Genomic DNA, 25,009 nt, shown 5'->3' with positions numbered 1-25,009 from the left:
GTGACCAATTAAAAAGTGACTGATCGTTTTCTCAACCTAGCTTAAATTGATTACAGAGCTCTGACTTGTTTTTATGGGGATGTATAATCCCTTGGCTCATTGTGACTAGAATAAATTTAGCTGATACAGGAAAGTAATGACAATGAATTCTTAAAAGGTGACCAATAAAAAAAACCCCAAAACTCTAATTGGTAAACTGGCATTCAACAATTCATACTTCCTCCCACAATTTGGTGAAATAGCAATGTAATCGGATCATCTCTGCCTTCCAAAGTGTTGCATTAGATTTCACACGACTGTGGAGACTGTTTACTGATTGACACAGATTCTTTATTTCTTCATATTCTTCAGAGAAATAGCATACCTTGCTCTCTTAATTCTTCTTTATTTTTTTTTCCCCAGTAAACAAACTCAAACACAAGAATAGCAGCTTCACACGTATTTAACATAGGAGAGGTACATTATCATTTTGCAAAAAACCTGCTAAACTCCCAAGAGTTTATGTAAGACTGAAGCTGGACTGAACATTACATTACTGATACTCATAGGTTTGATATTACAGCTCAGAAGAGAGCCACTGAAACATCACCCACTCAGAGCTCTAAAAAGAAGTTATGGTAATAATTCCAGAAAATAATATTCTGCTTTTAAATTCTGACTGTTCAGTGTGTTATATTAGCCATATCTTTAAAACAGATAATGTAGTCACTCTCTCCAAAGGACAAATTCTGGTCTTCCTATTCACTAATGCCTCCCAGCACACTTGATCACTGTAAAAAAGTAGAAACATATCATTCATTGGTGCTGGAGAGAGGAATCATGGTGCAATGTGATACAAAGCTACACGTCATATCCTTTGTAAGTCCAGCTTTAATAGTTCAAATGCCTGTAGCCATATCACCTCGTGCTGCGATTTTGTCACATCTCAGGCTATGCGGCATTAGGCTAACTAGCTGCTGCAGGAAATGATGATGAACTCTGAGTCAGAGCTAAGCACACACCCCAGTATGGTGCTGCAGGGCACAGTGCTGTTTTGCAGATGAATCTGGGCTACCAACCACATGAGATCATTAGAGACCACTGCTTTTGGTAAGCATAAGGGTAGTCAAGCATGCACTTGTGAAAAAACCTACTGAACATTCAGAAACCCAGACCAACTGAATGTGTTTTCTTCAGTCCTGGGTAGCTCTTCAAGAGCTCAACAAGCTAATTAACAAAAATGTTTAATAATTTTGATAGCACATTTGTGTTAAGCAAACCCCTGGTTACCTTAAGCTTTTCTCTACCAATGCTTAATTTAAAACCAATGTCTTTCAATGGAATCAAGCTACTGAAAACTACCCAAACTAACAAAAATAGGTCTGTTACATACTCTGTAGACACAATTCTGTCATTCAAGAGAGCTTATCATCACTGACAATAGAGTGCAATGAGGATGTTTTGAGATTAAATTTAGCAATACATAATTATCCAGTTTAACAAATCAAATTCTTATCAAATCACAGGTCAAGTATAAAAAGTAGGTAAATTATACTGATAACCTCTTCAGAAGGTTATCACCACTGAGTATGCAAAGAAAAGCATGGAAGTTCACTGATTTTGTTGAGGGAAACAGGTGGTGTGTGGCCACAGTACAGATTAGAAGTCAGATTTTCACATTCAAGCAACTAAATCATACCCTCAAGATACATACCAACATTTTCAATAGAAAAAGTATTCAGTATAGTTCAATACTGCCATTTTATAAATTCAGTGTGCTGGGAGAAGGGAAGGAAAAAATATCCAGTAAGCTTTAGGCAAAACTGTTGTCTTAGAGTGTTACAGTAAGGTGCCTTCCAGCTTACTTCAAAGAAATCAGATCAATTGGAATTAATCATACATTATACATTAGGCACTTGCTTGAAAATCTTGAAAATCCTGAAAAAACTAAACTCACCAAGTACATTAACACTGTTGCACATTTTGTATTCCAATGTTAAAATGCAGCAAGTATGTGAAAAAATAATCTGCAGCTTTTGTTTTCTACAGATCTTTTTTCTTCTAGAAGGACATATGAAAACAGAGGATTGTAGGTACTCCTATGTATATCACTACAGACATGGGGTATTCCTCCCAGCCAAAAAAGACAACTCTGACACTTCAGGTAGATACAACAGTGCTTTTTGGTTGAAAAAGTCTTTGGAATAAGTGATAATTTATTTTAGATGGTCTTACTCTAGATTTTATCTAAAACTAAGTAATGGCTGGATTTTTTTTGGTTGTTGTTCAAAACTGTACAATGATTTCAGACTGTAGCCTTCCTCCTTTAGGCTGCAATGGAGTAAATTTGCAGAAACTCTGGAAAACTGGAGTAGGTCAGCTTTGTTCCAAGACTTCTAAAGAAAAACTATTTTGAGGAAAGATCTCTCATAAATGCAAAAACCCCACATTTTCCACTCTCAAGGACAAAACTACTTAGTCCAACATGCAAAAGAGCCCAGTGGGGAGAAGCATTATTACTCCTTATATACGCAGTAGTGCTATGAGTCCTCAACGTTCTAGACATCATACGAACACAACAAATGGAAGCCTCTGCTGGAAAGAGCTTACACAGTCCAAAAACCCAGGCATAACACATAGATGAGACACATCTGACAGGTTAGAATAGGGTGTGGATGAAGTAAAGTGACAGAAAAGGGTGTGCTACAATTTCTGGCCATCAGGAAGAGTAATCGCCTCACTACTCATCCAGCCCATTAGCCCATTAGCTAATTTAAGGTTTCTATTTGCATCACAGCAGAAGTATGCCTGAAGAACTGACGTGCAGAAAGGAGAAAAGCAGTCTTTCCTTGCGTTTGGAAAATGTCTTATGCCTTGTGAACACCACTGACAGAGGATTCAAGAAAAATAAAAAAATGTGAAGCTGGTGCAAAATCTACTTCAGTCCCCTCACAGTCATAGCCAAGTCACAAAGCCAGGAGCAAATGTAGCTTCCACATCAGTTTTCCTTGTTCTGTAAGATTTTTATGAGGTAACAGTAGCCCTCACTTTTGACAGGACTTAGAAGAATCCATTGCCTAATAAATGCAGAAGTCAGTAGATTAATGGGAGTTGTTCTCATAAAATGACAATTAAAAAACAAATGCCCTAAAAACAAAAAATCTGATACTGCACACTTCTTATCCTAAAAACATAAAGGACCACATTCCTTCTAAATCATATTATAAAGAATTGTATTTTAACTACTTGGACTTGTACTGTATTTGAAATGCAAGTCCTATACTTACTTGCCTTCACTTATCTTGAAGAGTTTTGTTGATACTATTTGCTGCCTTTCCCCTCAGGATGGCTGTCGTCTAATGATAAGTGAAGTCATACACTCATGGTTTATGAGTTTTATGTTTATGGAATCCTGGTATCTATCAGAAAAGTGGTTTTGTAAAAATACAAAGTTTGCAGAGAAGAAAAACAAATTATTTCTCACAGCACAAACTGTTCAGGTAAAATATCTGTAAACATGTAAAAAAAACTAGAATGAAACTGTCTCCATCCTTGCTTTTGGTTGTGCGGCATTATGTGCATTGCTACTGTGCCTCCAAAGAGGCCACTGCATAACGCACAACACTGAGCCAGTTCTCAAACTCTAATCCCTCCTCTGACATTAGCAGTGTCCATAACTAAAAAATGTTTTTTTCATATGAGCTTTTCCATAAAATTGGGTAATTACACTGACTTTCATAATTTTCTATCTTCTGTTACATGTACTTTTAATATGCAGATTTTTATTAGAATAGCAATACCTTTGTGTAAAAAAAGAATGCTTAAAATGTAACTTCAAATCATCTAAAACTTGGCAGATATTCTAATATTCTACATGCGTATGCTATCCCTGTACTAAAACTATGTTCAGCAATGTCTCATTTCATTGGGGTGCTGGATTTCTAGTAAGGACTGGGTGTTCCTGCCACATACGACGTTCTAGCTCCTGGACCCTGGTCTTCTGATTGTCCATACTGCATGCACTTCATTCCTGTACTGTGTTTTGGAATGATCCAGCTATTTACCTACAAGATGAAACCTGGGAGCAGCTCTACGGATCATTTCTTAGAGTCAACATGAATAATACCAATGGGACACTTCTGCCTCCCACTGCCCTACAGTCTTCCAACAGCACCTCAGCAGGACATGTTCCTTCATACAACTCCCACACACTTCCATCTTTTCAGACAGTCTGGCCCATCCAAGACAGAAAAGCAGCACACAACTCCCCCCACCCACGTCCTTACACACACCCAACACTCCCACAGGGATCTGGGCCAAGCACTCCCAGCATGGATAGAAGCCACACTGTGGTGTTGGCCCACAGGCCAGCTTCCTAAGGCAGGTGCCTTTCAGAATACACATTATTGTTCCCTCAGTATGACTTGAATGGAAAATTCCATTTTTCCACACCGACTGAGGCAGAAAACGCAGACAGTTATTTGGACTTCTCTTCAGTTTCCTTCTATCAATACCATATGTTGACCCTTGGACTGGATTTAGGCAGTCACAATCCCAAAGAAAGTACAGAACATCTTTTAATGTTTATAAAAAGACTGGCCCAATGTCTCCGAGGCCATTACTAAGGTTAGTGGGAGAGACAATAGCATCAGCAATAAATTAGTAGTGGTAAAACATAGCTCACTTAAGGAACAACAAGAATCAAAAGAAAGCTGGCCAGAACAGTAGCAAACCTTTCAGATTTTCTCAAACTTGTCAATGATTAAACGAACACATTACCTTGACTGGGAGGGCCAAATTACTAAATCTCTAACACTATTACTCTGTGTCTTGTTTCCTGTAGGCTGTCAGAGTAGGTGATCCTACTGGTTTCTTCTTGCCATATAATTTATGAATCAGAAGAAGGAAACACATGATGGTTAAAAGGTATTAATTTATAGATAATGCTGAATGCTTAGGTCTGACCTACACAAACAATTTCCATATTTAATAAAATAATCTAGTATATTCATATATTCTAGTATGTTTTGTATTTCCTTTGAAACATTTGCTTTACAGAAATGGGAAAAAAAAGGCAGTTTGCTGTTCTAAGATTTGAGGAAGACACACAAGAAAAAAATGTGAAGAAACAATTTTCAAACTTGAAAAAAAAAAAAAACAGGAAGAAGTTTCATTTTTGGGTTTTGAAATTTTTCCACCAATACAAATCAAAGCCTTGCAAGATGATAATGTTTTGACATTTGGCAAGACAGAATAGCACATGTGAGACACAATCAAGCAGGAAGGAAAAAACTAGATAGAAGTCTATTTCCCAACAGAACTCATGTTCTCTCATTAGTCATAGGTCACACATGGGGAGCAGATGCCTCCAAACACAACAGTTCAATCACCAAAATTTGGCAGAAGGGCCAGGGAAGAAGTCAAATCACCAAGCCTCAGGTAAGGAAAAAAAATAAAACATAAGCTTACTTACAAAATTTGTTACATATTTTCTTTGTCCATTATATGGGAGAAGCAAAAGGAAGATGTTCTGGTAAGACTTGATGGCACAGTGAACTGACATAATCATCATTTTGCGTGGGGTGTTCACAGACAAGGTGAATAGAGCATATTGGACTTGTCTGACTGCCTTTGCCTCTACTATTACAGCACTTATGGAAATTCCCTTGACATACCCACGCATAAGAACAAGCTAGACAGGCCTAGACTCACTGAAAAAGCAAATTTGTAAAACAAATGTACACAATCTACTTTTTATTAGTTAACTCTGAGAGGGTTAACAGTTATCACAAAGGATATTAGTTAATTATGACTTCTCACTGAAAAACATTGTCAGATGAATGAGTTAACGTTCAAGCATTCTCCTGACAGTTTCCATACAAGGGAATGAAAAAAGCAGTGTGTTGATTTACATTATGAAAACTGTCCCGACAACAAATTCTGGTAAACACCAAGGCATCTGATGGTAGAAATGTAAGTCTGATTTATTCTTATCATCAGTATCTAACTTCCACTTCATCAAGGACTAGACTATTATGTTTATGTTTGAACTACGTTAAATCTGTAAAGATGTATTTATTAGCTAGAAATTCTGATAAAGATTTTTGCTTTGTGTCGGTCAGCATGGACTGTAATCAACAGGAAACATCCATGGCTGAAGGCAGAATTTCACTGTAGATTGCTAGGCTCATTGACATTAAACTATATATTGTTAAATTAAATGACACGTTATCTGTGACAAATAATTCTGCCAAGGGAAGGACCAAGGAAGCTCCGTTTTCTATGGTTTCATGTCCTTTCATCAGAGTTTGGTTTGGGTTTGAGGAGGGGAGGTTTCAGGGTTAAAGTACATACTTACAAAATATGCTATTCATACAACTACCTTTCTTTTGTATATTTTTACATAGGAATACCTTTCCAGAAAATTCCAGCAGTTCATCCAAGAAGTGGTAATACCAGTTGCCCAAAGAGAATTTTAAGAATAAGAAGAATTTAAATTAGAAGATGATTCATTATACTCAGATTTATCAAAGGAAGCTCAGCTAGTTCAAACTGCTGTACCCATCTTCCCTAGAACAACTTCAGGATTTAAAGTTGATGCATAAAAGCATCATATTTAAATGTATTTCAAAAACAAAGTAAAGGCTTCTTATAGAAATCCATCTCTGATGAATAGCTTTAATAAAACAAATAACTATTATATAAACTACTCTCTCCCAGGTATGCATGAAAAAAAGCAAAGGGTCAAAAAAGCACTGCAAATTGCTCCACATGTGCAAATCTCTCTCTTGTTAGAAGTGGGATTCTGTTCAGAACCCTGTGCCAAATCTCATGCAGGACGGCGGCCCAGCAGCCCAGAGAGGGAAGACTGACTATGCAGTATTCCCAAATGTATGCAGGAAAACAGCTGGGGAAAATAAAGAAAAGTCTATCCTCCACTACTGTTTCAGTTATGAACATCTTGAGTGCTACTTAAAACAGTCACAGATAACAAGTACCAGCATTCAAACAAAGTAACTTTTAACTTGTTAGTCCTCTCAAGTTGAGCTCCAGATGAAACCGATATCCACAGAATTACCTCCAAAAAGAAAAAAAAAAAAACCCCAACAGATTACTATAAAGTGAATCCTTCCCCTATTTCTTAAGGGAAAAAGAGAAAGATATCATAGAGTTCACAATGTAAATGCTATACTAGTTTGAATTAGTTAAGTTCAAAAAATTCAAAGAAATAAACCAGCTTTATTTCCAAATGCATGGAATTATGCAATAATTCCATTATTGCAACAATGTGGACAAGGCACATTTCCCAGAAACAAGATTATAAATGGCTGCACTTTGGGAATTTTCAAAAGCTATAGTACGAATGCACACTATAAACAGCATAAATACCCTTGTAGATGGAAAAGCATCTATCCTATTTATGCCTAGATGTGCCTTCGATACTATGAGGTCAGTTCAACAACAGAAAAAACTTATTTTTCTTACTTGTGCTTTATTCAAACTCATTCAGCTTTTCAGCAGGTATTATTTTACAGCTACTGCTTGAGTATTTATGTATACAAATGTCTGTGCACCTTTATGTGTATTTATTTACAGCCTGTACAGGTGTATACATATATGCTGATACATATGAAAATAAACAAAAAAGGTAGTGATAACAGTTCCTCTCCAACCTTGCAACAGGTAAGTTTACATTTATGCAAGTCCCCTGAAAACAAAAAATAGGAATTTTGTCAGACACATAAAAAATGTTCAGACTGATGTATTCCCTTACTGACATGCACAAAAGAAAGAGTTTGTTTTACAACCACCTTATTGCCTTGAGAGAAATAATGTTTTTTAAACTCTGCAATACAATACTATAATCAAGCACTAAGAGGACTGCGGGTATATACATTTTTATTAAAATAAATATTTCAACACATAACACTTCACATTATTATTTGTTTCAACAAATTAAGCAGCATTAGGAATGGTATTTCTTCAATAATCAACACCCTTGACTTTACACAGAACTAGTCTACCCACCACTAACACAGATTTTTTAAATGCTTACATGTAAACGCTTACATAAACTAATTTTTATTCCTAAAACTGAATATATATATCCTTGATTTCCCCGTAATTTGGATGTTAATAACTATGTTTTAAACCAGTCTAGTTAGAAAAGACAGACACTTTGATCATGTATAAATAGCCTTTTTCCTACCAGTAAGCAGTGCATCATTTGACATTATCTTCAACATTTTTATGAGGGGAAAAAAAAATCCACTATGGGGTAACCTTTTAACAATTTTTCTTTAACCTATTATTTTAAACCCAGGTTAAAGCCAAATGATACAGATCAAAAGCAGGCTATGACATGCTAGGACATCTACATAATTACTGCATATGCAGAAAAAGGAACGGGTGGGATAAGGAAATTGCAGCAGTTTTTACTTTCTAATCACTGAACTGAACATGCCAGTATTTCATGGGAATAGCAGATTCTACTTACAATAATAATCTTTCAAGAACAACAGAGCATGACGGTTTTCCTTATCCCTAAACAATTATTTAGGGAAGACCATCGAAAGAAAGGGCTAAAAAGCTGATATATTTATTCTGGCATGACCCCAATATTTTTGTACTCATCTGTCAGTGGCAGGAATACCAGAAACACGCAGTTTGTAGTTCTGAAGTCTCTCTATTAGGTAGATCAATCTGGGAATTGTTCCAGTTTACAGTACTTCTGAGACATATTTATATTTACTGGGAACCATGCCAAAAGGAGTTTTCTAGTTCACTACTATTCGATTTGGTTTGAGTATTTTAAATAAAACCACAGAACTGACCTACCATGAGATTTTTATTCAGGTGGAAGCTCTAGTGAAGTAGATCTAACTAATACCAGTATGTATCAATAGTATATAGAATATACAGTGCTATAACAAAAAAAAAAAGGGACTGAAACATTAGTGCTGAAAAGTATGTGGTCTCAGAAATGGATAGGAAAATGCCAAGTATATTAAGTGTGAGTGATCTCCTTAAATGTCTCTACCGGTGCATATTTAAGTCACACAAGAAATTAAGTCAAGTAACCGTGCACAGTGTTATGCAGTAGACCCTCACATCAGATGAAATTCAGAGTCCAATATATGACACTTCCATATTATGCCTAGACACAATTCTACGTATTACTACTACATATTCTCATGGGGGGCTTTAAAATTTCACAATTACTGCAGTTAGTGAATTTGTAAAGGTTCAGAAGCAAAAAACCTCTGAAAGGTTCCCAAAAGAAAATCCAGGAGCCATTATTGAATGTGACACACCTGCTGAATAAGGCTGAATCAAAGATAAGTGAACTTTCTGTTTCTCCTCAGTTTGGGAAATACAGTACAGCACATTTGCATCTGTCCTGGTGCCTGGAAGCATTCCTTCCAACGAATCTACCTCCTGCTTAACCTTTTTCTAATGACATGTAACATGACATCCTGATCCAGGTCTACAGCCTATAGACAATGTGGCAATATACACGGAAGAACTGCATTCAATGTTAAACAGCTTTACACCATTACTAAATTAGTGTGACACATTTAATAAGCTTCATTAAAAATGTTCAATCTAAATCAGTTAGCACTATCTTCATATTCTAAACACAGTGGCTCAAAACACTGAATGATTTCTTGTCTCCTAACTAACCAAATCATTACCACTCATGTTTCCTACTTTGTAAGCCATGCACACTGACATGTGCAACAAATTGACAGGGAACCTGCCCTGAAATTCACTTACCTGACCACCATTTCCAGCTTTGACAAAGAACTACCAGAGGCAAGCCCATCAATCAGTATGTGCAGCCACACAAGTAGGTACATAGCTTACTGCTACCAGAAGTTTGAAGCGCTGTGACAGAAGGTGCAGCAGAAGAAGCAACTATTAACCACTGCATGAGTGAGCTCCTGTGTGCTTAAAAATTATATTTGAGAAGGATCAGTCAACTTCTAATGCAGCAAGAACTGTAGTGGCTCTGTATAACATCGATAGCAGATGTAAGCCAAATTTAAATGGAGCGGGAGGACTGAATCTCTGTGTAATGTGTCCACATCATGTGATGTGTCCCAGCAGCTCATAAAGGGATGTCTGGACTACTGTCCTTTTGATTCCCTGGGTAAGAAAGACAAAGACTGTCTCCTACTGTGTAACAGCAGGCATTAACCACAACGGGGGGGGGGGGGGGGGGGGGGTGGTGGAGGTATTACAGCTTCTTTCAGCATGTTCCAGCACTTTCCTAAGCTTCTTTTTTATTTTGCTCTTACTTCAGCTTTCCTCATGTTTTCTACAGTATGATCCTTTGGTCAAATCCTAAAGATATCGACTTAATTCTAACAAAATAGGATTTTTTCAGAGGAAAAACTAAACAAAAAACAGGAATATGACCAGATGAATCCTCACCAGTCTGGCTAAAGCTAAGAAACAATGATGGCTCATTGAAGAAAACTGATTGTTGCCAACATTCAGATTGTAAGCAGAACTTGAAATACATTAATTGCTTGAACAAAAAGATTGGCCAAGTAAACCAACCAGAATAAAAACAACGCATTCACTTTGACGGTGAGATTGTAAGACTATCCCCCTAACACACAGCCCTTACTGTGAATAAAAGGAAATACAATTATCAAGATACATTAACACTTAATTGTGTAGCACAGAAAGCAGTGGGATCGTTAGTCCAGATTAACTTCTAAGGAAACATATTCAATGACCATGTGTTTTGAAAGCACAGATAGCCTGCACAGATGTATTTCTTATTGCCCCACTTCTGGGATAACAATATTCTCTCTGAACTTATTCAACATCTATTAGGGTAACAGCTCCCCCTCTCTTGCATGTAGGAATTAGGGTGAATGAAGAGGGTTGAAAGTAAGGAAGAGGTAAAGCTCTTCAAATCACAACACTCTAAAACATACATTGAAAATAACACTGATACAGCAAAAAGCAATCCTTTTTTAACTTTTAATTGCTGTTTACTCCTATATAACAAAAGTAAAATAACTCAAGTTGGAGCACCAACAGATTCAGCTGGCATCAACACAATTATACTTCATTTCTGTGGCTGCTTTTATGTTAGTAAGTGTGCTCAGTTTTCTTATGTCACCAACAGGACGACTTTTAATGCCTCCTATTAAATAAAACAATCCATTTATAGTATACTTACACATAATACTATGTTGACAAAGGAAAAAAACAAGATCTGTAGAAGAGCCAATAGCGCGAGTTTACATCATAACTTTAAAATCAGTGCTAAAATCTACTCAAACTACCAACTCAGAGAAGTTCAAAAAGTCTGCTCAATATTTTCCAGGAAGCATGCTGTCCCAAAACTAATAAAACTACAAGAAAGTTTGACAACACTGTTCTCTGAGTTTCCAATAAAAGTTGTAATTTTCCTTTGTTTTTAACGTTTCAGAAATGGTTATGAACTATTAGAATGTATGAATTATTACTTCATGAATGGTGAATATTTTAATCCTGTAACAGGAAAGTCTCAATACCACTTCAGTGGCTGTACACAAATAACATGAAGTTTCAACACAAATCATCCAGGAGTCTACTCTTGCTCAGAAGCAATGGGGCAAGCATTCATAATTCCATGCATTTGGAAAAAAAAAAAAAATTCTGACTCAAAGGAAGACCGATTGTAGTAACATTGTTTCAGTGCAACTACCACAAAGAAGCAAGAGAAAAGCACACACACACAAAAAAAAGAATCACTGGTTCTCGGTTTTGTAAAAGATACACAGAGAAGATCAGAGACAGAAGAGAGAAAGTGTCAGAAGAGAACTAAATACATAGCACAGAATGAAGCTGAAAGTATTTAGTGATTTTTCCATATGAAAAAAGTGTGTATGCGTGCACATCTCTCCATACGTAAATCTACACATCAATCTATAAAAACAAATATATACACATACACAGAGACCCCCTCTCTCTCTCGCTAGTTCTCTACTCCAGACGATGCCATTTCAGGCAGGAACCTGAAGTTAGTACTATGAAGGGTCTACACACCTATAGCCATAGAAAAAGAAGTTAACATGTGGTAGTATACATGTTTCTTTTCTGTAAAAACACATGGTATAATCCATGTCATTTACAGGCTCAGTGATTTTAATACCAAATGCCTCCAGTTTATAACTGAAGAGAATTTTTCTACCCGCCAGTCCTGAAAACCTACTCCATGACTTGAAAGTCCATGGAGCTGGGATATTTCTTGTTCAGGTATCACTTCCAGAAAGAGCTGCTGCAACTGAAATTCAGCTAAGTCTACTATTGGAAAACAGAAGTAAAAAAACCCTAAATTAAATACTTCGTCAGCAGTATTTGCTTACAGTCAGCAAATAAGACCATAAAGTAAGTTTTATGTCCATTTTATAACTTAGCTGCTAGGCTCAACACTGTGGCCTGAAGCAAAATAGACTATCTTTTCATTCTTTACTTCTTAGAACCTCAGTGAAGAGAAATAAATGCCTACACCAAGTAAATCTGTACAAAGAAACAAAATTCTTAGTACTAGCAGGCAATTCTCATCATCCCAAGTGTCGAGAAAGTAGGACAGTGCTCATAGAAAGGATAGGGCCTAGAAGGCCACAAGAATCCTGGCCACATAGGTAAAAGTAATTGAAGAGGCAAAAGGAACGTACCTAAGAGGCAAAAATCCCAACCAAAACATAAAATTAATGCTCTCACATTGGCAAGGAGTCCCAAAGCCAACTGTGGATACAACCAGGAAGAACAATGAATGTCCCTTGTAAAGTTTTCATGAAGCACCAAGGCCCATCATTAGCTGGACAACAGTTTCATAGGCAGTGCTACTATTAAGAAAAAAACCTCTCTTGAATCAGTGGACCCAAAACTTTCACTTAAGCACAGCCAGGAGATTCAGATCACAGGAACTAGTCTCCCTTCAAGCCTACTCACAGCCTACTCTTTGGTCCTCTATAATGCCTGGAAAGCTATACGGAACAGGAGTGGCTACCACTATCCAGCAGCACTCTTTTAGAAAGGGAAGGCATCCTGTGGCAAGTAAGCAGGTATCCTTCCAGTCTTTTCATGTAACAGTTGCGTCTATGGCTAACCGTGAGCCTGTGAAGACAGTCCAGATGAGATACAGCTCAGAACATGCAGACCCAGCTGGTACCTTAATTAACCCAAGCTCATTTCTGCTGCAGAACTAGGAGAATCTGCAGTGTCCATACTTCTTTTTTACTTCTTCTGACAGTTTTATCACTCTGAGAGCTACCATTAACATTAGTAGATGAATTATGAGTATGGGGTGCAGGGGACAGGTCCACCTTTAAGAAGAGAGCTGAAGAAGTGGGCCGGTCAGCCTTCCCCTGGAAACGGCAACACAGCAGCTGCTGAGCTCCCCATCCAGATGAGAGAACCAGCCTGAGAAAGGAGGGTATCTGGGCCCATTAAGAGTAAGCAGCCTTGAAACTCCACTGCTGACTTTTTAGTTTTGCAATGCTGTGACATACTGATTTTGCTACAGAGAGGGCATTAAATATTGAATATCCCTGTAATACATAAAACATAACTGCATATATGGCATGTACTATTCACTGATATGCCATATATGTGATATGCTAAGACAGTATTCAATGCTGCTTTAAAAATTCTTTCAAGTATTTCAATGAACCTAGTACAGTATTAAATGTGTTTGAAAAGCAGGAAGGCATCCAAATATTACAAAAAAAAAAAAAAGGCCACAAGTGGTACACATGTATTTCATGCTTCTTGTGAAGTCCACCCAGCCTCTCTCCTCGACCTGCCATGCAGCCATACACTTTATAAAAGGTATCATTAGATCTTCACATAGGTGCAAACCTACTTGAGTAAGAAAAGTGAAGACTGTTATAGGAAAAATCCCCAGCATGTTCCCCTCTTTAAACACAGATACATTTGCAGCAGAAAAATGCATAAGCCCTATTTGGACACTCAGTTACGTAAGAGTAAAAAAATTATTTACAAGAGGGGGATAATAATTAATCATAAAATAACTCAGCACTTACAGCTACCCCAAGTTAGACACATAAAGAACAGATATACACTGAAGGAACAGTTTTGTATTCATGTGAAACAGGCCACTTGATTTTCCTATGTTAATTTTCTGCCATTCAACAGACAGGCATTTTTTCCTTTTGAAAAATATCAGTATGTAAATGCTTAAGGTTTAGGAAGGGCCAGCTCTGCTAAGCCTCTATCCCACTTGCTTTGGGCCAGCTTTTCAGCCAACAGAAGAAACACTTCACACACGTTCTCCAAAGATAATACATAAGCTAGTACTCAAGGTAGTTTCACAGACAGAAGCGTATCATAATTTAACACCACAACTGGTACATCTCAAAATAGCATACGGGGTACTAGTGAACAAAATTACAAAAGTCTATAAACTTTTGGTACTCCTTGTGATAGAGGCATGTACTTAACTGCAAGAGATACCACGGCACAAAAAATGACCAAGGTGTCAAAGCTTCTCGGTCTTCTGTCCACTGATGGCACAACCTTTTAACTTTTATTTAGCATTTACTATTTCCAAACCTTTTTTCCCTTCTGACAATAATGAAAATGTTACAAAAAGGAAAAGGCCATTCTGGTATCAACAAACGTCAGCTAGCCTGTCTAAAAAAGTAGTTACACAAACAGGCCTCTAAGAACACCGAACAAAGCAGGCTATCCCGAGTTGTCCATATAAAGTATATCGGCTCCGGATAAAAGGTCAAATATTTGAGCGCAAGCTGAAAGTGTCTTTAAGAAAAAAAAAAGGGGGGGGGAGGGTGGAAGGGCAGGAGGAAACAAGCCAACGTCTTCTAAAAGGAGGGAGAGTAATACGCAGCGTTCGGTTTAAAAAAACACCGAACTAGAAGAGCCCCAACGGACTCGCAGCAGAGTCTCGCAGCTCTCGCAGTTTAAGACCCGGGGAAGCCAAGAGGCCGAGCGTCCCGACGCCCTGCCAGGGGCTTTCTGCTGCCGCCTGCGAAGCCCGCCCGGGGACCAGGAAGTCCGGCGGCCCGAGCCGGCGCCGCTCACCTGGCAGCGGGCAGGAGCTCGCCGCTCTGCGCGCCCAGGGCGCCGGCTCGCCGCCCCCCGCGGCCTGCCTTACCTCTGCGTCCGGCGGAGGCGGGTGCCGCTCCTCAGGTGGGGCAGCGTGAAGTTGGAAAGGACCGTCCAAAAATTTGGGTCCGACATATCCATTTCCCTGCGTTCGAAGCCCTAAAACCTCAGCGCCATGATACAAGAGGAGGAAAGGACAGCACCCCGACCGCCCCCGGCAGGCAGAGAGCGCGGAGAGGGAGCGAGCGAGCCTCGGTGAGGCGGGAGCGAGAGCGGTAACAGTGACTGGGACCGACAGCAACTTTCCCGGGCGGCTGCTCCGCACGGCGCCGCCCCGCCCCGCCCCGCCCGGCGCCGCCCCGCCCCGGCAGCGACCATTCGCGCCCGCGCAGGGGTCGTGCCGCAGGAGCCCCTCTCCCCTCCGCTCGCCGCCGGCGGCGGCTGCCGCGCTGCCCGCCCGGCGGCGGCCGGTAGAGCAGCGGGCAGGCCGGCCTCCCCCTCCCGCCTGGCGGTGCGCGAAGCGGGCGCCCGGCAGCCGCCGCCGGACCGGCCGCTGCCGCCTCCCTCCACCGGCGGCGCCAGGTGCGAGCGCCGCAGGCCCAGCCCGCGCAGCCGCCGTGGCTGGCGCGCTTCGGAGTCGGGGCGCACAGGGCCTGTGCCTCGCACGGAGGAACACAGACGTGCAAGACCCAGAAGGTCCAGGCAGCAGACCGCTATTAAACTGCCCACTGCAGAGCCCGCCAGCTGCGCTTAGCTGGCACGCTTTGCTCTGCTGGAGACGGCAGGCAAAGACCGCTGACGTTCTATTTAAATGTGCAGTCCACTTATGTCATTACTATGACTTCGTGCCTACCCTGGGAGAACTGACAGTACAGGTACTTAATTACTATTTTTCACTCCAGACACTAGACGTTTGCCATAGAAAGCTGGGACGCCTGCCTCCATTACTAGCTATCTCTTGTGAGAAAGCTACTCTGAAACATAGGCTGGCAAGAGAAGGGTACAGAAAGGCTTTGAACACCTTTTCCACTCAAAACAGTGACCTAATCCCTCAGGTGCTTTGAGTCATTTCCTCCTCCTAACTTTCTTCCTTTGCTTCTTTCACTCCCCAGCTGTCTAAACCAGCATTTTTCCTCACATTTCTTCAGTACACAAATAAAAGTGTTTCTAAAATTACTACGATACTGCATTGTCATTCGGTAATGCAAAACTTGAATTGTCAGAAACAATGGTGGTCAGGTATAGAAAAAGTTACTGTGGCTTCAAAAAATTATGAGATTTAACATACTTAAAATTTCCATTTGCCTTTTTGTTTCTCTAAGGGTCAACATTTAAGGGACTCGGTCACATTTACAGATTTACAGTTATGGAAAGAGCGCTACAAGTTGTGTGCCAAGACTGTTTAACTTATTTTACTGAAAGCAAGATTCCTGCATCATCTCAACATTGCAGGAGCTGTATCTTAGAAAAACACTAACTACTGTGATAGCTGGCAGCACTGCACTCTCTGGGAGAAATTACGTAGCACTGTGGATAAATCACCGAAGGTTGTCTGCAATAGTAGGAGGAAAATCATGGGAAACAAAGAAAAACCCGATGTAAATAACAGACTAGTCTATTGCTTGGGTGAAGGAAAACTCATGGCGCAGAATGCTGCAGAGGGGAGCTGGAAGGGCTCACATGACACTTGGGAGGAGACAGCTCTCAGGATACCAGCTCAGCATGTAACACAGCATTGCAATGTTGGCCCTCGTTTTGAAAAGCCTCCAAAATATGCATTGCAAAGAAGGCACTAGTGTCCTCTAACAAACTAAAACATGTTTATTTTTGGGGTGCAGAGGAACATTTTCTTGGGATAGTTATACAAGTCACAGGTACAAACTTTATCTCCTTCAGGAAAGGGGTTTAGATAGGCATTTAATAAGGTGTTCACATAGCAGTTACACCAAAGGCCTCAGTACAAATCCCCAGCAGACACCATTTGCTGACACACCACTGTAAACAAGTCACTTTAACATTGATCAAACACAAAAGGATCATCTAACACTTCTCTAAAGATGTCTTAATTTTAGAAGAGAACAGTTCCATATGAGAAAAAGGGAAAACAGCCCCATCTAGGTCTCAGGTCAGATTTTCTTGTCCAAGGAAGGCTGAAATGGCTGCAGAAACTGGTACTCAGGCCAATCTCTGCCTGTGTACTCAGGCCAATCTCCGCCTGGGCCCCTCACGAGGGCTCAGCAGGAGGGCGCTTCCCAGCCAGCCTGCATGCCTGCTCTTTTTATACCCCTCCATTAGGACAGAGAAGTAGTATTCACATCTACTGTAGCCAGTACAGAAAACCTCTCAACCATTTCTTTTCACTTTGAGGCATGCTTGCCCATACTGAGTGTGAAGTTTTAAAGGATCATGTGAAGGCAAGCATGGCTGGAAACCCTCTTTTCTTGAAGCTTAAGAAGGGAATTCCCAAATCTCTACATAAGCACTGAGAAATACCTCCTCCTCCACATAATCCACTACCTCATCATCTCTGCTATGTACACAAGTTTTTGCCTGTAACTGGCATGTTTGGAGAAAGAACTATACATAATCATGAAACCAGGGAATTTTACCTATCTGATGTTGTGAACAGCACCGGCTAAAGAATAACAACAAAGTCTTCTACCTACCATGCAGGAAAAGTTTCAGTTTCCCCATCGCCCTGCAAGCTCTCGCCTCTCCTCACCCTTCCTAAGAGGTAGTTAAAGGAGTACCTTCCCTCTCCGAGTAACAGAAGCATGTCAGTTTCTGTAACCCAGCCAAGCACATCATGCATGGGGTGATCATGGAGGTCAAAACTCATTTCACATCAAGGCCAAAAACTAGCAATCTTTTCTCCTGCAAGGCCAGGCTGTAATTCAACTCCCAACTTGTTTGTGAAAATCTCTACCACTTTATCAACAATGATGTGAAGCCTCCAATTCTGAAACGTACCCTAAAAACTTTAAAAAATGAAGCAAGACTAGTCTATCATACTGTGGGCAAAGACCCATCTGAAAAAAGATGATTGCTGCTCGCAAGTAGACAAATTCTGACGGAAAGGAAGTTTAATCCTTCTATGTATAGCCAGAGAGATGATTATTCCAAAAGCCATTATGTAGACCTGGCTACTGCAATATACATTTCACGATCTCACAAGTTGGATTTTTGCAAAAGCAGAAAGGAATAAAGAAATTCTAGGTAAAAGTTTCTGTCCATTTATACAGCAACAGAGGGTTTCATAATCACATCAGAATGTCATTCTACATATAATGCTGAACATAGTTCACTTCGAACTCTGGCTTTTCATGGTCAAACCCCTTGCAATTCCGTCTCTAGACCCTGCACAAACTATTCACAAGCAATAGCTCCGCGAGTTACGTGACCTCTGGATTCAAACATAGCTTCACCTTGGCTTTCTGTGCACAATTAGATACACAGAGAGTCCTGCTAACTAGTTAGGCTGTTTCTAACATGGGCTCAAAAGCAAGGAGACTTGAGTAATTATTTTTCTTAAGTGCTTGGTGGACATACGCATATTAAGGCACTACAGAGACTTTGACAAAGGCATGGAAATGAAGGGAGGAGTTGTGAGAAGTCCAGCATAGTCCCACAACAACCTTATACGAATTAATATGCTTCATAAAGGGAAACATAGGCCTTATCCTTAAGAGCACAATATGTAAATGATGGTGAAGACTTTGTAATGTCTGTCAATGAACAACATAGCTTCCAAAGTGGTGCCTGCAGTCTGTGACTTCCCATGCCACAGAAATGCCTGATTTCGAAGCAACATCTCAAGGGTGAGTGAGGTTTTGTGAGCTAATTAAGTGGGTACTACATGCCTGTTAAGGGGCCCAACTTCTCTCTCAATTTAGTGAGCTGAATCAGCTCAGTGAGGGAACAGCCCAGAATCAGACCCAGTACAAGGGAAGCAGATAGAACGAATGGTCAGGCAGAGAGGCAGGGGCAGCAGGACCACTTCTTTGGCAGTGGCTATCCCTTAAACTGGAGCCTCTCTCACTATCAGTACTGATAAGTGCTGCTTATCCTCTGCAAACACAGGCTCAACAGCTGGATTTTGTCTGGTTTTGTAACCCAGCACATTTTACTCACCTCTGCCATGTAGAACTGGACAAAAAAATTGAGCAATGCAGATGATACAGTGTTCCAAAATACGTAAGCCCAAAATTATTACGAACAGATCTATGTCATACTGATAAATGCATATCTGAAAATTAGATATATTTCCTTGCAACAAAATGTTATTGATATGTTCAGCAACTGTAAATAACTCTCCCTCAGTATCCAGTTAAAACCACTGAATTCTGTAGTTGTCAAAAATAAATAAAATAACAACAGTTAAGGACCTACAAACATGTCCCTAACAGCATTTGTTGCTTAAGTTTTCAGCTATAAAGCCACTCCCAAAACAACAAGCAGCTCAGGCAACTTCATTGCTTAGGAGATGCTTTACTCTGTAACTTAGATGATGAGTTTTATTTATCACAAAGTATTACATAAGGTAGTGCATAACATAACAAGTGATAAGGATCATTAAGTTTTCCCTTTTATATTCACTTGAAGATAAAAACATCACTCAAGTCAGAAAAGGTGACTAATCTACCCTTGCTTTGAAGAAAATTTCACTTCCAAAAGCAAACTTATAAAAGGCATCCTTAGAAGAGCCTCATTCCATACATAAGCAAAAAAGATTTCAAAATGTCAACACTTACTTCCAGTAATTAACAGCGATAAAAATTCTTCCCCAGAAACATTTCAATTATATAACACTGATTACTGATTTTAAGTACCACCGTAAAACACTTCGGAAGTTGAACAGTGTATCTTTAAAACCAAAATGCAATACCAATACTAAGTTAATATTTTGCACACAGTATTCCAATGCAAAAGTTATCTAACCTGCCTTCTTCACGCTGATAACATTAATACACATTTGAATTTTTCAAAACATATATGAAAATGTTCTGGAGTAACTGCCCGAAAGCATTACAGACTGCTCAAGTCTTATCAATTTTATAGCAAGATGTATGGTGAATGCAGTTCACTAGCAACCGTACAGATAATAAAGAGTTCCTCAAAGATGCTAAGACTAGTAAAATCCTAATAGCATAGGCCTCATACTGAATAAGGAGGGTAAATTTGTAAACCATAAAAGAAAAAAGGTTGCCTTAACATATCTTTTCTATTTTTATGGGAAAGGAATATTACGTAATCACATATTTTAGCAACAAAGAAACATTTGTCATTCCATCAATATCTTCGAAGGATGTTAGATTAGAACTGAGCTCGCAGCTGAGTTGAGAGGAGTTTGTTTTGGTTTAGTTGAGCCTTTTTAGTCAGATAATTATTATCCAAAGGGCAACAAAGGAACTGGCTAAGCTGCTCATTCAATTATTGCTATGTCCAAAGTGTCTTGGAATATCTGGAAGTTCTACAACAGTGAAACTAAGCTGTCATGCCATAGCACTCCTTTAAAAGGACAAACAGGATACTAGCTGCCGTCAGGAATGAATTCAGGTATGGTAACTTACTTAGTGTCACTAAACACAGTTTTACCCATAAAACAGTCTGTCCAAACAGATCTTGTTTCAAATGAGATTTCAAGTCTGGTTAATAAACAACTCAGTTGACAACACAGAGACATTTGTAAAACTTTTTACAATGTTTACATGTTTTAATACACAATGTTTTAATAACTTAACTAGCACACTACAAAAATTTATGCACAATACAGGAAACATTAAAACTCACCAATAGGTTTGAAAAAGTAACTGCACATTAAATGTTTGCAGTGGATCATACAGGGTTACGTTCTTTAATACAATTCAATACTGCTATCAGTGATCTGGAAAAAAAAAATATGATAACCTAGAAGCAAACAACACAAAAGAGGTAAATAACAACAGGAACAAGACAGTTTATCATTGGATAAAGGAGCCTTGTTTAAACAACATGCATTCTAGTCTTGCTAGACATCAAGTCATATTAAAGCACAAACAAACCCCACAGATATAATACACAGGAAGATTCTGGAAGGCAGGAACAATGCAAAGAATTTAGGTACTGTCACAGATAAACAGCTAAATAGGAGCTCTTAACGTGATGGTATAGCTAAAAGAATAAACATCCTTCAGATCTAGAAGCAGGAAAGTCTCTTATGGGAGTAAGGAGATACAACTGAGCATTCAGGGGCTAAAATCCAGTCAGTTGTGGCATTTCCCAAAAGCTGCAGAAAAGTCAGGAGGAGTTAAAAAAAAATTATAATGAAATCTGAACTATAGCGTGCAGCTTGAAAAGCTTAATTTATTCCATTTAGCCAAGGCTAAAGAAGTACCTTGGCCGTTCAGTATGTGTATCCCCAGCAGGAAGAGATTTCTGGAAGGAGACAGGTTGTGAGAATAGTGAACTCCATCCTGTCCCTCCCTCACACATAGTAGAGTTAGGGGTTCAAACTGCAGGAGTCAGATGAAAAAGCAGTTTTAAATTCCTTCACCTTACCCATTGTAACACAGTGGATTTCCCATCACTGTAAATCTTATATGCCTTTCTACCTAAAAAAATAATCACACTTCAAACAAGAGTTAGAGGATGGATTAAAAAAAAAGTAGACAAGGTTCTACAGCCTATTTTATATAGGAAGCCAAACTAGAAGATCTTATTGGTCTGTTCAGTCCTTAAATGTACTGATTAATAATTATTTTTATATTATTCTTAATTACAATAATTGAAATCTTGCTCCCTCTAGCGGTTGATGTTGATGTTTATTACCTTCCTCTACTGACTTCCCACGATTTTCACTGTGGGATGTACAGTGTAAAAACAAGTTGAAGAAATCACAGAAAGGAAAGAAGTATTTTGTGGGTATACAACATATATCTGCCAAATTTCTACATTTACTTCGAACTGTTTATAAATACACAAATACTATTGCTCTAACTAGTTCTGAAGTAATGTGCAAAATTCAAATTAATCTCCCACTGCTCTGGTTTATTATAGTTCATTTAATATAAACACATTTAGGAAAAGCAATGGTCCCAGCATCTCTTCCCATTTCTGAAAGGTTCTAAATAGATGCACGATATTAACTGAAAGTTAAATATATTGTGTAGCCATCTGCACCAGGCATCGAAATTCGCATCAGGCAACACTATTTTTAATCCAACATCTTGCTATCTGTAGTGGAGTGAGCCAACCATGCTAACAACTATGCCACCTATTTGCTCTAGTCCCAGAGATTAAGTTCTCCTTCTGAGCTAATTTAGCAAACAGGCAGACTAATGAGAAAGTATAAAACAGCTACTTCCCATTTTTATCACTGAATTTACATTTATCTTGGCAAGTAGAGAAAGCATTACTACAGTTCAGAAGCGCTACTTTATGTGGTAAGCAAGTCCAGAAAGGGAGAGAAAACAGAAAACATCTCATAAAAATGTGATCATTTTCCAGATACCGTGGTGCTTGGACCTTAACTTCATTATCACAAATGCCAGAGGGGAAAAAAAAAATACTGTATTACATAGCTAGTATTAACCTATCCTGCTTTGTTTTTCAAGTGCCTTTTTGCCAGCACTTAGCAGCATCCTCAGAGGATCACAACATTTTTTCAAATCAGTAATTAACCAGTTTTGTGGCTGCAGTGCCACTGGTATAAATGTGAAGGTAGATGTGTTGTCCAACAGATATGTAAAGAGCCGTAATGAAGTTTTCCAAGGTTTTGGGCATTCATGTGAAGCAGTCACACACTCAAGAGATTTATTTCATTGTACCGGCTCAGATCAGTCTACATACTTAGACCTTCTCCTGATCTCACACATCCAGCCATATTTTACCATGCACCTTTTAAAATCAACAGCCATAGCCTATATGGCAAATGGCATTATCTTTAAGGGTCAAGGTGAAATTCCTAAATAATTTCTTAAGAAAATGTGGATACAGTTGTTCTTCTAAAACAGTATGTACTTAGCTATTGTTATATGTTCTGCATCACAGCTGCAGTCAACTAAGCCATATTTTTTGAGAAGAATTCTTAATTGTAGAAAAACTTTTTTTAAATAGAAGTTTTTGGGTTTTTTTAAAACGGTAAACTTAAAATTGTGTTCTTTAAAGTTTAAAACCAAATAATTCTGGTAGACTGTATAAACATTACATATAGCATATAATCTTTCTGTAAGATTAAAAGATTCATACCAGACTTTTTTTACTAGAGGAAACATACTGCTTAAAATAGAGTTTGAAATACATCTGTAAAGAAGACTGTTCAGCATTTGTAAGTTGTGTGGTTTTCTTTTGTTTTAATAACTTAACATATGGAAAAGAAAATCCAAAACCCACTACCTTCAGAGGGAAAGGCAGTTAAGTGGAACATTTTGTCATGTCACCACAGCATTCTGGTTTGGAGAATCCAACCAACATACTCCTATGAGAGGAATACTGCTCCTTATACAGAGCCATTTCCTTGTGTTCAGCTCTGCCCCCAGCCACCCCACTGCCATACTCACCAGAGTAACAGACTTAAGGGATTCTCTATGCAAAAGTCAAATAAACTAGGGAAAGAAATTTAGCTCAATTCCTGTTCGACAGCATTCAACCCTGATAGGTTTGGGAAAGCTGTTGTCATGAGTTCTAACTTCTCATTTTTAAAACACCTTTGGGGTGTGTGTGGGGGAGGTTTAATGGAGGTCAGAACAGTGAAGCACTCAAGCCTGTCAATCAAAGTCTAAATAGATCAATTCCAGTGATACTGAATTTAAAAGCAGTTATTCAGCATAAATGCTGTCTTCAGTGAGAAAACTTCCATCAGCTGTAATACTTACACACTGAATACCCCAAATTAATCACCCGATCAGCACAAGACTGATGGATACAGATCCATTACAGGACTCTGTCAGAGCAAGGAAATTAAATGTTCCTCCCCAACATTGGCAAGTACTGTGTTTATTTCAGGTATTTTAAACACACAATTTATTTTCAAATCCTGATTTAAATCACAGTGAATAAAAATCAGGTGCTAAGAATTCAGAGCTTTGCAATATATACAAACCCAAGTAGTTGCATTTCCTGAGCTTTTCCCTGCACTCATCTTGGTTCATGCTTGAACTGATCTGTGTGATGGATCTGTTGTCAGTAGAACGGTGTGAGATGGAGCACCCTGTGCAGTGCAAGCCAGCAAACTGGAACTCAGGGACATAGGAAGTTAAAAGGCGAAACAATATGCTTAAAAGAATATTATGTGGACTGCCCATTAACATTACCCTTGGTATTTCAAACAATGAGCTGAGCACACAGCCCTGCAAGTTGATAACATCCTTAAATCTCTTTACATGTCACCCTTAATGGTCTCCTACTCAAAAGGCTAAATAATAAATAATAATAGTTCTGTTTCAGTGCACACCTCACAGTTTAAACCTGAATTTCAGAATAACCCTTATTACACTCAGCTCACACTCGTATGTCTGTGGGGTTTTCTGAACAGTTAACTATCCTGTCCCTCAGATGGTGCTGCGGCTGAATAATCTGAACTGTACATGTGGATGATATGGTTGCTGAACAGAGCATCACTGGATGTGGTAGAATTATCTACATAGAAAGGAGATAACTTTACAGAAACAAAATGGAAACCAAGCATCTAGCAGTACAAGAGTGGTAAAGATTATTTTTGTTAGTTATACTTGTTAAAACGTGAGAGAAAACCCTCAAAATGAAGGACAAAATACTAAAAATGATCTCGCAGCTAAGGTGCCTCAGACCTAGTGTTATCCAGTAATTTAATCTCTGTCTGTGCTTCAGTTCTCCACCTGTAAAGAAAAGGCAATAAAAGCAAAGGCGACTACTTCTTGGGAGTGCAGTGAAGATAATTCCAGAAACATTTGCATTAAATGCTCAGATACTAAAAAAA

At 39.0% G+C, this 25,009-nt stretch overlaps 1 protein-coding gene across 3 annotated transcripts in view; it reads right to left on the bottom strand.

Moving 5' to 3' along the window:
* MAST4 (microtubule associated serine/threonine kinase family member 4) overlaps positions 1-25,009 on the bottom strand; it is a 308,358-nt gene that overhangs the window by 96,759 nt on the left and 186,590 nt on the right. Inside the window, exon 1 of one of the 3 annotated variants that reach the window (XM_075488551.1) lies at positions 15,125-15,403. The exons of 1 other annotated variant lie outside the window; for it this stretch is intronic. In XM_075488551.1, coding sequence (XP_075344666.1) covers positions 15,125-15,216 — 92 coding nt within the window. In that variant the 5' untranslated portion in view covers positions 15,217-15,403. Of the gene's footprint in view, positions 1-9,756; positions 9,895-15,124; positions 15,404-25,009 lie in introns of those variants that run through there. One more of the 3 variants, XM_075488552.1, reaches the window with a different exon arrangement.

Source organism: Mycteria americana, chromosome Z (genome assembly GCF_035582795.1).
Source record: "Mycteria americana isolate JAX WOST 10 ecotype Jacksonville Zoo and Gardens chromosome Z, USCA_MyAme_1.0, whole genome shotgun sequence".
Classification (NCBI taxonomy): domain Eukaryota; kingdom Metazoa; phylum Chordata; class Aves; order Ciconiiformes; family Ciconiidae; genus Mycteria; species Mycteria americana.
Note: the sequence above shows the minus strand (reverse complement) of the source record. Positions and strands in the feature narration are given on the sequence as shown.